Below are 16,259 nucleotides of genomic sequence, written 5' to 3'. Positions count from 1 at the left end.
TGATCACATTTTGCAGATTTGAAAACTCACTGCCAACAGCACAAAGATGCTGAAATGTGTTTGGGTCTATATGAAAAAAATTGTTTTGCATAGCACATGGAACTTATAACCCAGTAATTTTACCTGCAAACATGGCCAAAGTAAGAGCAGCAAATCAAATGAGGAATACACACACACCATTTGGCTGAAAGACTACACAAAGAGGGGCCAATTATAAAACTGTCCACAAACACTTTTCACTGAATCATACATACTGTTCACAGCAAAGGTGAGTAACATTTACAATACATCCATTCTTGTCTATATTTGCCTAAGAGTGTCTCCTAATCAGTGGTACAATGATCTCTCTGCAAGAAAGCATTTCAATATATCTGACATCCTGCCACACAATCTTCAGATGAGAAGCTGTGTAAATATGCAGGGTAATAAGTTTTGTCGATTTCGTAGGCTGTAGCTAATGGGTGGTTTCTATGTAGGAAAATTTTCTGTTGTAACATGTAACAACTTCCCTGGATATGGTACAACACAGTGTGTTTAGTTTCATGGTTGAATGTAGCATCTGCTTTGCTGTTTTTCGAGTGATGCTTCTTTTGACATGAATTAGGCACTCACTTGAGCAAACATTCATTTTCATTTGTCTTTGAGAGGAGGAGGAAAACATATGGAATGATACTCCTTGAACCCACTTTGGAAAAGAATGACGAGTTCATTCCTTTCCAGTATCCACAATAAGCGCTAGTTCACCATCTGTTCGGGGTCTTCCCTATGCAACATATGAGTGTTGGTTTATAGTAAATGCTAAAGGAGGGACCATTTTAGGAAGGGTATCATAATTGATACTCTCCATTAAAGTGAACACAGTTCCTAAGATGATACAGCAAGAATTATCTCTTTGCTATCTTGATAAATCACACAGCATGCTGCACATAACATTACTTGATCCTAGCCCATGTGCAACATCTTTTTCAATTATGAATGCAAAGTCTTTATCACATTCAGTAAAGGCTATACGAAAACACTTCTGCACTCTCTTATGTGAGACACTGTGGGAATTAATGCAAGTAAAAGTCTTGAACATATGCACAGATTTTAAAAGCCAATGGTTCATATGGTGGTCTTTCACAGTTTTCTTCCTTTCATTTTCTGTAATCCAACACAGCAGAACAACAGATGTCAATTTTGGTCTTCTCTGTTGATTTTATTTCCCCATTAACCTCCATATCTGGTGAACATTCCCATATCTGGCACACTGGGAGGCACTCGATGGCAAACTAGCTACTCTACGGAATAAGCACATAAGAAATGATACTCAAACAAAAATACTGAAAACAACACAATGGTATCAACATGTCAAAATGATGCATGAAAAATGGCATCTAAAACATCTCACAATCTTGATACCAAACTGAAGAGGAAAGCAGGAGGATCTCCTAAGACACTACAAGGCCACTGAATTTGCAACACTATGGACGATACAACAACTTGTTAGTCACTGTAATAGAGAGACTACTTTATTACATTTGTTTTTGCGTCTGTGGTATACCAGGTGGTAAATTTGGTAAACAGAGCTGTCTCTTATGGGAGCAACAATGGTTCTAACTCAGCTGAGAATTGATTTAAAATTTACTTGGAATCTTATATGGGTATGTCATTCCACGTTGCATTAATGCTATGCCAGAATTCATCAAACATACGAGGCTGCCACATGGTTGTGTGACAGTCTCTCTGAAGCCCATGACCAGATGTTATCAATGAGTGAAAGCTTATCACCATCTGCACTGAGATAGGTAACGGCAGCAAGGCCAAATGAGATCTTGTGTTACCTTGTTGAAAGACAATGTTAAAGAGACTTCAACAATGACACACAACCTTTGGCTTTAATAATGCATCAGAAATGTAACCACTGCGGTGCAAAATTACTGGATATTCAAACCAGAAGTGATCGTGTCGTGTACCCAATGGCACCTGACATCATCATGCCAATGTGCTGGCTCGGGATGGCAGTCATCACTGAAACTATCAGTTTATGATTATATCTTTTTTTCCACACTTCTTTAACCTAATTGTTAAAACTGCTTAAAATAACTGATTTCTGAAACAAATGATTTTTTGTCTTTTATTCTTATTATTTCCTGTAGTTAATGTAGAAACTGAACGAAGATTGAACAATTCTGACTCTCTCAGTTTCAAGATACACACACTGATCAGCCAAATCATTACGACCACTGCCCATTGTGACATTGGATGCCATCTGATGGCATTGTGGGCACATGATGCAGATACGGATGGGGGAGCACCCTAATGAAGAGAGAAACATCTCTGACAAAGGGGAGATTATTATTATTATTATTATTATTATTATTATTATTATTATTACTACACAGAACCTGTGAACGAGTATCTCAAAAATGGCGAAGCTGGTCAACCATTCACATGCTACTGTTGTGAGCATCTACGGAAAGAGGAGGACAGTCAAGCTACCACTAGGCTCTAAATGGTTGGGCATCCAAGACTTTTCACAGAACATGTGGTTTGGGGTTTTGTCTGCCCTGTAAAGTAGGATAGATAGTGATCTGTGGCATCTCTGCCAACGGAGCACAATGTTGGTGCAAGCACAAGTGTTTTGAGCACACTATTCATTGCACATTGTTGAACATGGAACTCCACAGCAGACCACCCCTATGTTTTCACATGTTGACCCAACAACATCATCAATTGTTATTGCAGTTGGCACGGGACCACTGGGATTTGACTGTCGATCAATAGAAACTTGTCAGTCCTTCTGGTGAATGACATGTTTGCTACACTATGTCAATGGTCATCTCCAAAATCATCGAAGTGAACGGCGGCTTGAAACATGCATTGCGCTCTTTGACACAGGATGGTGGGAGCAGTATTGCACTATGGGAGTCATTATCCTGCATTTGAATGGGACCTGTGGTAGTAATCAATGACATTCTGACAGCTGCAAACCACCGCATCCATTTGTGCTTGATGTCTTCCCCGATGGCGATGTTATATTCCAGCAATATAATTGTCCATGTCTCAGAACCAGAACTGTGCTACAGTAGTTTGAGGAGCATTATAGTGAACTCAAGTTGATCTCTAAGTGACCAAATTCATATGATGTAAATCCTATGGAATCCATCTGGGTTCCTATCAGGCGCCATCATACCACATACGCACACCAGTGGCCCATTATTTATGCGAACTACATGATTTGTGCGTAGACATCTAATGCCACATACTTCCACAAACCTACCAACAAACTGTCAAATCCCCGATACTCAGAATCAGTGATGTATTTAATTCCAAAGATGGACAAACAAGCTATTAAGCAGGTAATCACAATGTTTTGCCTCATCAGTGTAAAATATTAAACTAAAGAGGCAAATAAAATAAAAGTTAGTCTGTTCACCTTTTGCTCTTTTCTCAAAAAGTGGTAAGTGGTTGAATGTTACAAAACAATCACCAGTATTCTCCTACCAACTCTAGGTTTTTGAAAAACTCTCAAAAGCTCTGTTATGATTGAGGATCGTGTCACTATTTGGTGATTACAAACAGTCGGTGCTAAAGGGTGAAAACAGGTTGAAGAATTCTATGTCATGTTAATTTATCAGCTTTCAAGGGCTGCGAGCAGATAAGGACACATTATGTAGATACAAGCAGCAGATCAGCTACCTTCTATTTTTACTGTATACTAAGGGGCAATTATTGTTAAGTTTTTAATTTATTACTGTTGCCATAATTTCCTTCCTCTCTCATTATTTCATTGAAATGGGACACAACTGTATATTGCTATGTCGCTTCATAAAAATATTTCCATACTAGGATTGGTGCCATTCTGTAATACAATGGACGTCTGGAGACGACAGCGAGAAATTACTGCGTAGACCAGGTGGGTGCAAGTCTTGCAGACTACATGTACACGCGTACCTTAGGCCATGACACACAGCAACTGGGACTTTCTTGTGTCAGCAATGCTTAGCAATTATTATACCAGGTGTTTGTTGCTCATTTCTGTTGGCATTGTTATTAAAACAGCACTAATGGCTTTCACTATTTTCTATAATGACATTACATTTGACACTGATGCAGATTTTATGAATAAAAATTATTATTTTTTTTAAAAGGTTTATTTAAAAATGAAAATTTTGGCACTGCTGCTATGGCTAATTGATAATATGTTTTTTTTTTTTTTTTTAAAACTCGGTTATTAGTAAAAAACAAAAAACACCATTATTCAGAACTAAAATAGCACTATCAGTTTTAACTGGTCGGTTTTTCCTGTCCCTAGTGCTGGGCTCATATAATGATGATGAAAGCAATCTAGCAATGCTCATTCTCCTTGGAGCCTCCACAAACAGATATGTCCATTGTAATTTTGTACACAGAACTGGGACTGTCTGAAAAGATGACATGATGTCACTCCTGTGTTCAGAGCTGTCATTGGGCACACCGCTGTCAGCACACCTCTCTCTGCTGTCACATTAACGGAAGTCTGAACAATGGTCACCACTTGACAGACCATAATGCCCAACATATGTTTACACGATCCATTTGGATAATCGTCTTGCTGCAAACAAGTTCAAATCCTACTGAATTCTGACACATGCTTTGTAGTCATTTCTTCTCCTACCTCTAAGCCCAAGATGATCTTCCAACAAACAAACAAACAACATCCAAATGTTATCTGTGAATGAGAAACCCACTGTGAAAACTTCCCTTATACAGAGAATGTAGATGGTGCTTTAGATGTACAGTTATGCTCAAATGTTAAGCTTTTGCACATTCAAGCACGAAGTACACTTCATGCCAATTTGATAATTGCTGCATGTTGATTTCATAGAGTTGCGATTTTAATGGTGAGCAGTTGGGTGGATTCAGGAGATTCAGTCATTACTAAGGAAGAACATTATTTCAGTACAGCCATGGAAGAACAGAAAAGCTTAGAAGAAAATAATTAGACACACCGCTGTTACCACAGGTGTGGTTCAAAATCTGTAAAGATTGTTAAACAAAATGAAATACATAGGTTCGCTCTGCAGTGGCAAAAGTGAGCAATCAATTTTTATTGTTGGTCGAAGTGCCTAAACACACACTTTTTGCTTAAAATTCCAATTTCATGAGGAAGCTTCTTCATACACTGATTCCTGTAAGAGGGAGAGAAGTGTGATTTTATTCAAGTTTTGTAAAACCCCCCCCCTCCCCCCCAAGGGGGTGCATTTTGTTCTGATGTTTCAGCAGATATATGTAATTTTGCTTTCTGTATCTATACTCTGAAAACTACCGTGAGGTGCATGGCAGAGGGTACGTCCCATTGTACCAGTTATTAGCGTTTCTCCCTGTTCCATTCACGTATGGAGTGCGGAAAGAATGATTTAATGCCTGTGTGCATGCAGTAATAATTCTCATCTTATCTTCACAATCCCTATCTGAGTGATATGTAGGGGGTTTCAGTATATTCCTAGAGTAATCATTTAAAGCTGATTTTTGAAACTTTGTTAATAGACTTTCTCCAGATAGTTTACATCTTCTTCAATAGTCTTCCAGTTCAGTTCCTTCAGTGACACTCTTCCTTGGATTAAACAAATCTGTGACTATTTGTGCTGCTTTTCTCTGCGTCTATACTGCATGGTGTTAGCAGTATCCTGCTGTTCACATTTTCTCTGGTGTTTCAACATGTATTTGTAATTCGACTTTTCACAATGTGTAGACGAGGTCAGATCAAATGAATACTCCTAACCGCATTCCTTGGTGTCAATCGAAAAGTGAGTTTTCTGCTTACATAATCAGCAGATTAGCATTATTCATAGTTTGCTGTTAGCACAAAACTTTTCATAATGAACCTGCAGTGGCTGAGTCTGCTAGTTAATGTGCAGCTCATTTCACATCCAAGAGTGCTATCATCTATCATGAGGTTTAAGGAGCACAATGTCAATGTGGGACTGAATAAATGCATGTCAAGACTGAATTTGTAATGCCTGCTGTGGGACATAAGCTGAATTTTTCTTCAACTACAGACACTTAATGGACAGCAATTCACCAATATGCATTTTAAATAATACATGTTTATTTGTCTGCTCAATCAAACTGTTATACCGTTCTGCTTAACTGCAGTCCATATTGTACACAGATAAATATGAAAAGCTGTACTACATCTACAAAGTAAACTCTTCCCAGAGAATAATTTCTGAGCTGAAATCTACATCTACATTTACATCCATGCTCTGCAAGCCACCATACAGTGCGTGGCAAGAAGTACACTGTACCACTACTAGTTGTTTTCTCTTCTGTTCCACTTGCAGATAAAGTGAGGGAAAAACAACTGCCTATATGCCTCCATATGAGCCCTAATTTCTCATGTCTTATCTTCGTGGTCCTTACGCAAAATGTTTGTTGTTGGCGGCAGTAGGATCATTCTGAAGCAAGTTTCAAATTCTGGTTTTCTAAATTTTCTCAACAGTGTTAGTTGAAAAGATCATTGTCTTCCCTCCAGGGATTCCCATCTGAGTTCCCAGAGCAACTCCGTAACACTTGCGTTTTCCTTTGAATAGCACTTCCGATATCCTCTCCCGTGCATGTACCATCTGAATTTGTGTGCTGTCTCTAATCATGACTGAGGTTAAACTCTAATCTCTCTTTTCAGTGTGGTTATCAATCTAAATCTGTTTAGGAATGACAATGTGAGACCTGATACTGATACAACAAAAATATACAATTCAGCCTCAAGTTTTAATGTATTCTGGGCAAACAGAACATTAAGAGGTTCTCCTCAGTATCGGTCCATGCTGTTTCCTGATGATACTCTACTGACTACTGAAAACAAGAATGACCTTCAGTGACATGTTCAGAAGTGGAATAACCACCGTGAACTCTCTGGTCTACCCCTCAAAACAAATAAAACTAAATACCCAACAACATATGTAAATAATAAGGACACTGTCAAGACAGATAGTATTAACTTTGCAAAGACAAACTTCTTCAAGTACCATGGCTCAAAAATTGTTATTGACAAATTCCCCATACTTGAAATCACAAACCACATTAGCAATGTGTAACTTAAATGGTGGACAATGGCTGGTGTGATTTGGGATACGAAAGTCCCTGACCAACTCAAGTTGGAAATACACCGCTCTGCAATCCACCCCTTTGCCTAGTACAGTGCAGAATGTCGGACGGCAACAAAAGAACTGGACCAATGACTTGCTACAATGGAAATCGACATGCTTCGGTGTACATCTGGCCTGACTGTCATGATCACATGACCAATGGTGAAATCTGCAGATAGTATGGAGTGGCACATGTTGTTGAGAAGATGAGTGAGAACCGTCTGCTGTAGCATGGATATGTACTTCCAGCAGACCAAGATATAATAACAAAATAAGGGTTTTCGTTGAAAGTGGATGGTAAACAATCTAATGGGAGACTGAGACAACAACAGCTCGATATCCTCCATACGGATTTCCACCCTGAACAAGTGCAAATTCACATCAAAGGGAAACACAGAGCTGACCCTGCTGCATTGTGGGACAAATACTGAGGAAAAAGAAGATAATAAACTATCTTAATCATATTAATGAGTAATACTGTGTGAGAGAATGGGAATCTATCATTCTTATTTATGCTTGTTGTACTCTGTGATATCTGAAGTCTATGCTGTGTGTGTGTGTGTGTGTGTGTGTGTGTGTGTGTGTGTGTGTGTGTGTGTTCATCATAATTTATTGATACTAAGTGATAAATAATTCCAACATTTTGGGGTCTAGTGCAGCAGGGGATACAACCCGTCGGCTTTGGACAAGGACGTCACAAGCCGCCAGAGAGCAGTTTCCCATTTTCGCTTTTGCTGTTATGTTTCAGTTTCGTTTCTTTACTGATTGCTTAATAAAGTGGATCTGTTTATTCTATCTCGTGAGATTTTTTTTTTTTAAAAGCCAAAAAACACTTATCAGCCACTGAAGGGAGCTACAACACTAAGAAGAATCGCTTCTCGATTGGCCACTTGTGACGTCATTGTCCAAAGCCGACGGGTTGTATCCCCTGCTGCACTAGTCCCACATTTTGTATGCTGTTGGTGATCCATGTCACACCAAGTCATGTTTACATGTCACACCAAGTCATGTTTAGCTCTCCCACTTTCTGTGACATTTCAATTGTTTCATAACTTAACTGAAAGATGTTAATGAAATCTGAGAAATGTGGACATACTGTGTTGTTGTGAGAAACACAAGAAAGTAACTTTACAAAATTGTGAACAAGAGTTACATAAATAAACCTTGACAATAGATATTTAAATCAAATAATGTGTTGTATAAAACAGAAAAACTTATAGTTACACTGTTGATAGACAGTTCAAATACAAATTATAGGCAGTAAACTTATCCTTTCAGAATCTACATTCTCCAACTGCTCACTATTGCAAATTCACGGGTGAACAGTGGTAATTAAATAATGCCCTACTTCTGTCTGGAAATAAGAGCGCCAACAGAAAAAAATTACATATGGCTGCAACAGCAAAAGGAAGAGAGTGACCTAATAAAAATTGGTTACATGAATTTGTATATTAACAAATGATAGGACTTCTCCCTAAAACATCTTGGAGAGCAATTTTGACACTTCAGCATATTACACCCAGATATGGCTACGAGGTGGACTTAGCAAGACTTCTAGAACTAATAAATGCCCTCTTCAATAACCAAAGCATGCCTATAGGTTTAACTTATAAAATCTGCCTTTCATTATGGTTTCAGAAATGTTTATTAAATCTCGATGAGTGATGATACAGCTTACTTAAGGATCTGGACATTGATTAAAGGACTGTGTTGAATAAGGCGGCTTTTGTGAGAGACAATTCTTGCACCTGATAATACTTTTTCAAACCAACAAATGCAAAGTCATCCTATTTTTTACTGTCCGCATTAAACATCGGGTGCTCTGCAGAGAGATGGGTGAGATGACTCCTAGCCTTGGGAAAGGTAAGAAATACACACTCCAAATAACACTACTAACTTACATTACATTCATATCTACCTATGACTGTTGCCTTTTATCATTTTCTCAGAAAAATAATAATAAACATGTCACATTTCTCTGTTTTCCTCCACCTCTCACAACAATAAAAACAGAAATAATTGCCACTTATGTCATGGAATGTTACATTATAGACATTTTAATTATTGCGGCTCTATCATGGTCACCTCCTTATGTCCTACAGAACAATGAGTGTAAAAAATAATATATTCTACATAATGTGTGTGAAGATGAGAATCTGAAGCAAAAGGAGAAGGGGAGGTGGGAACCAACAACCAAAATCAATTCTGTCAATCTTATTGCACATAACATTTCTTTGTTTTTTCTTAAAACACACACACACACACACACACACACACACACACACACACACACACTGTGACGGGCGCGAAATGGACAGTACTGTCATTCAAATTCGTAGCAATAACAGCCTCATAAAATGTTACAAAGGAAGGCGAATTCACACTACTATAAAAAGTTAGTGCTATCACCAACATCAGAATCCCTCTACAAAATGTACACTCTAATAAACATTAATATCTGATTGTAAATATTATTGATAGTTTTGAAACGAGTCACCCGATGCACACTGGCGAATGTTGATAAGCTTTCAAATGTATTGGTTACCCTTCTGCCATTGTAGAACTTGCGATGTTAAGGCTCTCAGACGAACCAGGAGCTCATCGGCTAGTCCGATCTGTCTACCTGTTAAATAACAGAAGACGTTAATTTCTGTAAGCTTTCACACTTTCAGTAATTTTAATGTTTACGAATGCTCTTGTCATATCCATATGACGTAGCTCCAAGCACATCGTCAAATAACTTTTTGACAGAATACAAAGTATGAACAACAAGACTGAAAACTATACCCGCATTTCTAGTTGTTCCGTGTAAGAATGACAACAAAGTGCACTGTATTTATCTTGTTTTGTTTGACGAAACAGATGTACCACACATCATCAACGAACTACTTTCTATACTGCCACCTGGTAGTGAGCTTCTTCAACTACAAATGTCAATAAAAAACATACGACGAAATGGGACAGCGTTTGCAACTTATTTTTCGTATATATTCATTATCATTCCCTTATATAATATTGTACACGACTTTAATGATCGACCATACCGCAAATTTATTTTTCCAAACGAAATGACCTGTTCTGCTGTTAACAGTAACGCAGGGAAGTGATCGAAGCAAATTTCCTACAAAAAAATTTCAGATTTTGAATCCCTTTTTTGGAGATGATCGTGGCATTATTGATGCAATTTTGAGCTGTTTGATCGTATTCTTAACCGACGGCTTTCACATTAGTTACTGTTTTCACTATATGTGCAGACTGTGTACTATAGAAATTTGGATAAGCGATTTTAAGATCAACTTAAAATGCAGTTGTAAATGGTTCGTCAATAATGTTGGGCGCTGATGACCATGCTGTTTAGCGCCCACACACACACACACACAATAATGTACACGGTCGTATTATTTATCATCACTCTTTGCATCGTATACGCATCAGATTTCCCTTATACCTAACGTAAACAATTCACTTAGCCGACAATGGAAGCAACTTAAGTTACAGAATCACAACTGGAGGAAATGATGGTTTCGCGCGTTCGCTGATTGACTTTCTGTAAATCATGTGTCACTTCATATACCGGGAGTTAAACATAGAAAATGTAACAGCCCATAACTAGAACAGCGTGTTAAAATGTCGCGTTCGTGCATACCAAAAGAATTTCTATATAAAAGAATACTATTTTCCTAGTTATCAAACATGTTGGGTCTAGGGGTCCTGTACAGGGTTGACAGGGACGGTGTTGTCTTTCACCGAAACTTAAACTAAGCCAGTGGAACTTTGTTCACCTGTTCAGAGGAAACCTGATTTGCACCATGCCAAGAGGATGCAAACACAAAATGGTAGAGGTCTATTAAAATCGACAGTTCAGTCGTATTACAAATACTGGTATCCTTGGGATATGGCAGCAAGGGATGACACAGAACACCAGGTACGCTCAGTGTGTATGCCTGGAGACCTCATTCAGCATGCTGAAGAGGCTATTCTGGCAGTCATTGGAACAAATGATGCCTGTTGTACAGGCTATGGGGTCATACTTGGATCATTCCAGTGACTAGCAGAGAGTTTGTTGAGTGGAAGACTTGAACAAGAGCCTCTGAGGGTTCAGTGACAAGCTATGCTCTTTTTTTTTTTTTTTTTTTTTTTTTTAAAAAAAAAAGGCAACTCTCCATCCAATCCAGATAATTATAGCTGTGGGAAACCCAGAAGCATCAGTGTAACATCCAAAGAAATGCCTCCTGCAGATGAGAGAGTATCAAAACCCCTGTGGTTAACTGCCGAAGCATTTGCAACAAAAGCCAGAGTTTGAAGTGCTCATAAAAAGCACTAAAGCTTGCATAATATTAGGCAGAGAAAACAGATAAAATCTAAAGTTAACAGTAGTGAAATCTTTGAGAAAAATTTAAGTGTATACCAAAAGGATAGGGAAATGAAGGTGATGTATTTGTTGCAGTAGAGAAGCAGCTCAAATCCACCAAGATAGAAATTGAAGCTGCACGTGATATTGATTGGGCAAATTAAGTATCAAAGGCAGGCGAAAAATTATAACAGGGCCCTTGTATTGACCACCATATTCTCTTCCTAGTGTAACTGAAAACCTTAGGAATAACCTCGGTTTGCTTGTACATAAGTTCCCTAATGATACTGTAATCATCCAACAATCAGTTGTGGTAAATATAGTTTTGATAGTGTTAGGCATGACACGACATCCTGTGAGATGTTACTAAATGCCAACTCTGAAAACTACATAGAAAAGATAGTTCAGAACTCCTCTCATGATGAAAATATATTAGAATTAATGGCAACAAACCAACCTGACCTCTTTGAGCATGTTCACATTTACTCTGGTATCAGTGACCATGAGTTAGTTTTAGCACCAATCAATACAAAGACACAAAGGGCAACTAAAACGAGCAGAAATATTTGTATGTTCAGCAAACTAGACAGAGAAAGAATAGTGTCATACCTCAATGAGGAACTTGGAACTTTTAGTGCAGGACAGAAGCATGCAGGGGAAGTATGGCTCAAGTTTAAAAGAATAGTTGACCATCCACTGGATAGACATGTACCTAGCAGGACAGACCTCCCCTCAGGGAGAGATCCTCAATGGTATACAGTCACTCTAAAGAAACAGAAAATACTACATAATAGGTATAAAACAAAGCACAGGGCTTTAGACAAAGGTGTGCTGAATGAAATGTGTTTGGCAGTCAAGAGAGCAGTGCATGAAACCTTCAATGATTATCATTGCAGAATATTAGCAAATGATCTTTCACAAAACCCCCAAGATGGCTGTTTTTAGCACCAAAGTTAGTGTCCAGTCACTGATGGCCAAAACTGGAAATGAAATTGAGAGCAGCAAAGCAAAAGCAGAAACATTTAACTCTGTTTTCAAATGTTCCTTTGCAAAGGAAAACCCAGGAATATTCCCCAACTTAATACTTGTTGTTGTTGTTGTGGTCTTCAGTCCAGAGACTGGTTTGATGCAGCTTTCCATGCTACTCTATCCTGTGCAAGCTTCTTCATCTCCCAGTACCTACTGCTACCTACATCCTTCTGAATCTGCTTAGTGTATTCATCTCTTGGTCTCCCTCTACGCTTTTTACCCTCCACGCTGCCCTCCAATACTAAATTGGTGATCCCTTGATGCCTCAGAACATGTCCTACCAACCGATCCCTTCTTCTGGTCAAGCTGTGCCACAAACTTCTCTTCTCCCCAATCCTATTCAATACTTCCTCATTAGTTATGTGATCTACCCACTACTTAATACTTGTGCCACTGAAAAGATGAGTGAAATAGATATTAGTGTCACTGGTGTTGAGAAACAGCTGAAATCATTAAAGTTGAACAAAGCCCTAGGACCTGATAGACTCCCCATCAGATTCTATACCCAATTCACAGCTTTGTTAGCTACCCAGTAGTTGGAAGAAAACACAGGTTGCACTTGTCTACAAGAATGTTGGTACAAGTGATCAACAAAACTACTGTTCAATTACCTTGTCATCCGTTTGCTGTAGAATCTTAGAAGGCCACATTCTCAGTTTGAGGACAATCGTGTCAAACCCAACCCGCACTGTTCTCATATGACATCCTGAAAGCCATGGATCAAGGCAGTCAGGTAGACGCAGTATTTCTTGATTTCTGGAAAGCATTGGACTCAGTACCACACCCACACTTACTATCAAAAGTACAATCATATGAGGTTTCAGACGAAATACGTGACTGGATTGAGGATTTCTTGGTAGAGAGGTCACAGCATGTTATCTTGGACAGAGAGCCATTGACTGATGTAAAAGTAACTTCAGGCATACCCCAGGGAAGTGTGATTGGTCCCTTACTGTTCATGTTGTATATTAATGATTTTGTGAACAATATTAATAGCAAGCACAGATGTTCCACAGATGATGCAGTTATCTGCAACGAAGTACAGTACAGATATTCAGTCAGATATTGAGAAGATTCCAAAGTGGTGGAATGATTGGCAGGTTGCTTTATAGGTTTAATAATGTAAAAGTGTGCCCTTCACAAAATCAAGAAGATAATATCCTATGAATATAATGTTAGTGAGTCACAGTTGGAATCTGTAAATTCATACAAATACTTGGGTGTAACACTTAGTAGGGACATGAAGTGGAACAACCACATAGGCTCAGTTGTGGGTAAAGCAGGTTTATTGGTACAATTCTAGTGAAATTCAACCAGTCAACAAAGAAGATTGCTTACAAATGACTCATGCCACCCATTCTAGAATATGGTTGAAGTGTATGGGGTGTGTACCAAATAGGCCTATCAGGAGATATTGAACATACACAGAGAAGAGCAGCATGAATGGTCACAGAATTGTTTGACCCGTGGAGAGTGTCTTTGACAGTTTGAAAGAACTGAACAGGCAGATTCTTGAAGATAGATGGAAACTGTCCCAAGAAAGTCTACTAACAAAGTTTCAAGAACCAGCTTTAAACGATTACTCTAAAAATACACTACAACCCCCTACATATCACTCCCACAGGGATCAAAAAAATAAGATTAATCACTACACACACAGAGGCATTTAAACAGTCATTTTTTCCACACACTGTACATGAATGGAATGGGAAAAATCCTTAATAACTGGTACAGTGGGATGTAACCTCTGCCATGCACTTCACAGTGGTTTGCAGAATATCGATATAGATGTAGGCATTACTGCTAGCAGTTTTTCTTTTTCAGACAACAAAAGAGAGTGGGGGAAACATGGAGTGCATTGTGCAAAAAACAGGTGATGAAAATTAATGTTTCGTTATTTTATTTTTTTAAATTGGCATCAGCTTACATCCAAGCAACATATTACTCACCTGGGGGTTTTCATGTTAAACATCTTATTACACAAGCGGGGCATGTAGAAGTCCGTGATGTCTGCCTTAATCAGTGACATCGCCATCAGTTGCGACCGTGATGACATACTGATAGCATAGCTCGAAGTGATGAAATTGGAAGGTGACGGTTTGGTTGTGAGTTGTCATAGCCAAAAAATGAATAAATAGTGACACTCTTTTTATAAACTATTGTGGAATATGGAGCTGCATTTCAGCTGTTTCCAAGATCACATTATATTTTCCAAAATTCTGTTACAAATTACGTCAGTGGTATGGATCAATAATTCAATGGATTACTTCTGTAGCAATTACTGTAGGGAAGGTATTAGAAGTAAGCAAATGGAAACAGCAGTTGATAAAAGACATTTTCTTGCTAAGAAAACTGCACCAGTTGAAAGCTGTATTTACAAGCCGATAGTTAGAGCCAGACTTCTGGAAGCAAAGAACGTCTGTGTTAACCCACCTCAGGAGGATGCATGAGGGGTTACTTTGTCAGGGGTTATACATTTGCAATTTTTCTGACTGCTTTGCAGTCTGCAGTCCCCACAGAGCCCCCCCCCCCCCCCCCCCTGCTCCATAGTAAGTAGTATGATTCAGTGGAGGAAAGCACATTGCCTTCACTTAGTCCAGAATGTGATTCTATAATCCATTATGGATGGCTGGGTTGGCCGAAACAGAATTGCTGTTTATCGTCTGGATGCATATGGGCAGAAGCTAGAGGCAACACCTCTTGTTCAATGTAGTGCTGTGAAGGGGGTTGATACTCCTCTGGCATGTTCGCAACAGTGTCTGACCAATGTGTGAGTGGATCGTTGTTGAGGATCCAGGTTTCAAATGATGAACGGAGAGCATTGTAGGCTCATTATGCAGTAAAATGATAAATGTGTTGTCTCCCCTTTGGAGAACTTAGTGTGGCCTTGAATACGAGGGTTGCTGTGTCAATCATATGGTGTGTCTCTATAATATCACATAGTCACAATACACGAGAGCCTTTTGCACAAAAACTTTTGGTATGCTGTGTGGTTGTGGCAGTGGTCTGTGGGCCCATGCAATGTGCTTTCATACTCTGGTGACTATTTTCATACTCTGCTGACTACTTGCGGTTACTCTGACATGCTCGGTCGTCTGATGGGTTCATCAAATTCTGCTGGGAGATGCAAAGGTTCATTGTAAATGACTTCAGCTAGTGATGCCTGCAAGTCCTCATTGAAGTATGACACCCAAGGAAATGTGTTGCACCATTATCCCCTGTGGTATTAAGCTGCCTAAGAGTGTGATGGCATTGCTCTACCAATCTGTTGCTTTGGGGGTGGTAGGTGTGGTGCAAAAGTGCCTTGCACTACAAAGCCTGCATAGTTCCATGAGCAGGGCTGACTCAGATTGACGGTTCTGGTCAGTGGTACAGTAATCATGCCCGGACATCCCAATCTAGAAGCCACAGCTGTACGAATGCTAATTGATTCTGTGGTAATATCTGCCAGTGGTGCTGCCTGTACCTGGCAATTGATCAGTCAGAGAATGTATTTCTAATCATTGAATTCCAAAAGGGACCCAGCCAAGTTTAAGTGAACATGTTGTAGTTTGCCTGTAGGGATGTCAAACTGGCCGAGGGCTGGGGAGGCATCTTGTTTTGTTCTGCTGACATACTTCACACACTTTTTTGCTTCTGGCCACATGAAACGGTCTGTTACCAGTTTCGTTGAGGATTGTCCCCTGGGGTGAGACAGTTGGCGCAAGCAGTCAAAGACATGTTTCCACGTAGTCGAAGGTGCGAACAGATGGGCTCTGCCCCATGAA

At 39.2% G+C, this 16,259-nt stretch overlaps 1 protein-coding gene across 1 annotated transcript in view; it reads right to left on the bottom strand.

Moving 5' to 3' along the window:
- The window catches only part of LOC124802420 (BSD domain-containing protein 1-like), a 79,424-nt gene extending 69,397 nt beyond the window's left edge, over positions 1-10,027 (bottom strand). The window contains exons 1-2 of the mRNA XM_047263185.1: positions 9,900-10,027; positions 9,658-9,735 (exon numbers count right to left, since the gene is read on the bottom strand). Of these exons, the coding sequence (XP_047119141.1) occupies positions 9,658-9,668 (11 nt within the window). The 5' untranslated portion in view covers positions 9,669-9,735; positions 9,900-10,027. The remainder of the gene's footprint in view (positions 1-9,657; positions 9,736-9,899) is intronic.
- Positions 10,028-16,259: the final 6,232 nt, after the last annotated feature.

Source organism: Schistocerca piceifrons, chromosome 6 (genome assembly GCF_021461385.2).
Source record: "Schistocerca piceifrons isolate TAMUIC-IGC-003096 chromosome 6, iqSchPice1.1, whole genome shotgun sequence".
Lineage (NCBI taxonomy): Eukaryota > Metazoa > Arthropoda > Insecta > Orthoptera > Acrididae > Schistocerca > Schistocerca piceifrons.
This window is presented reverse-complemented; position numbering and strand designations above follow the sequence as displayed.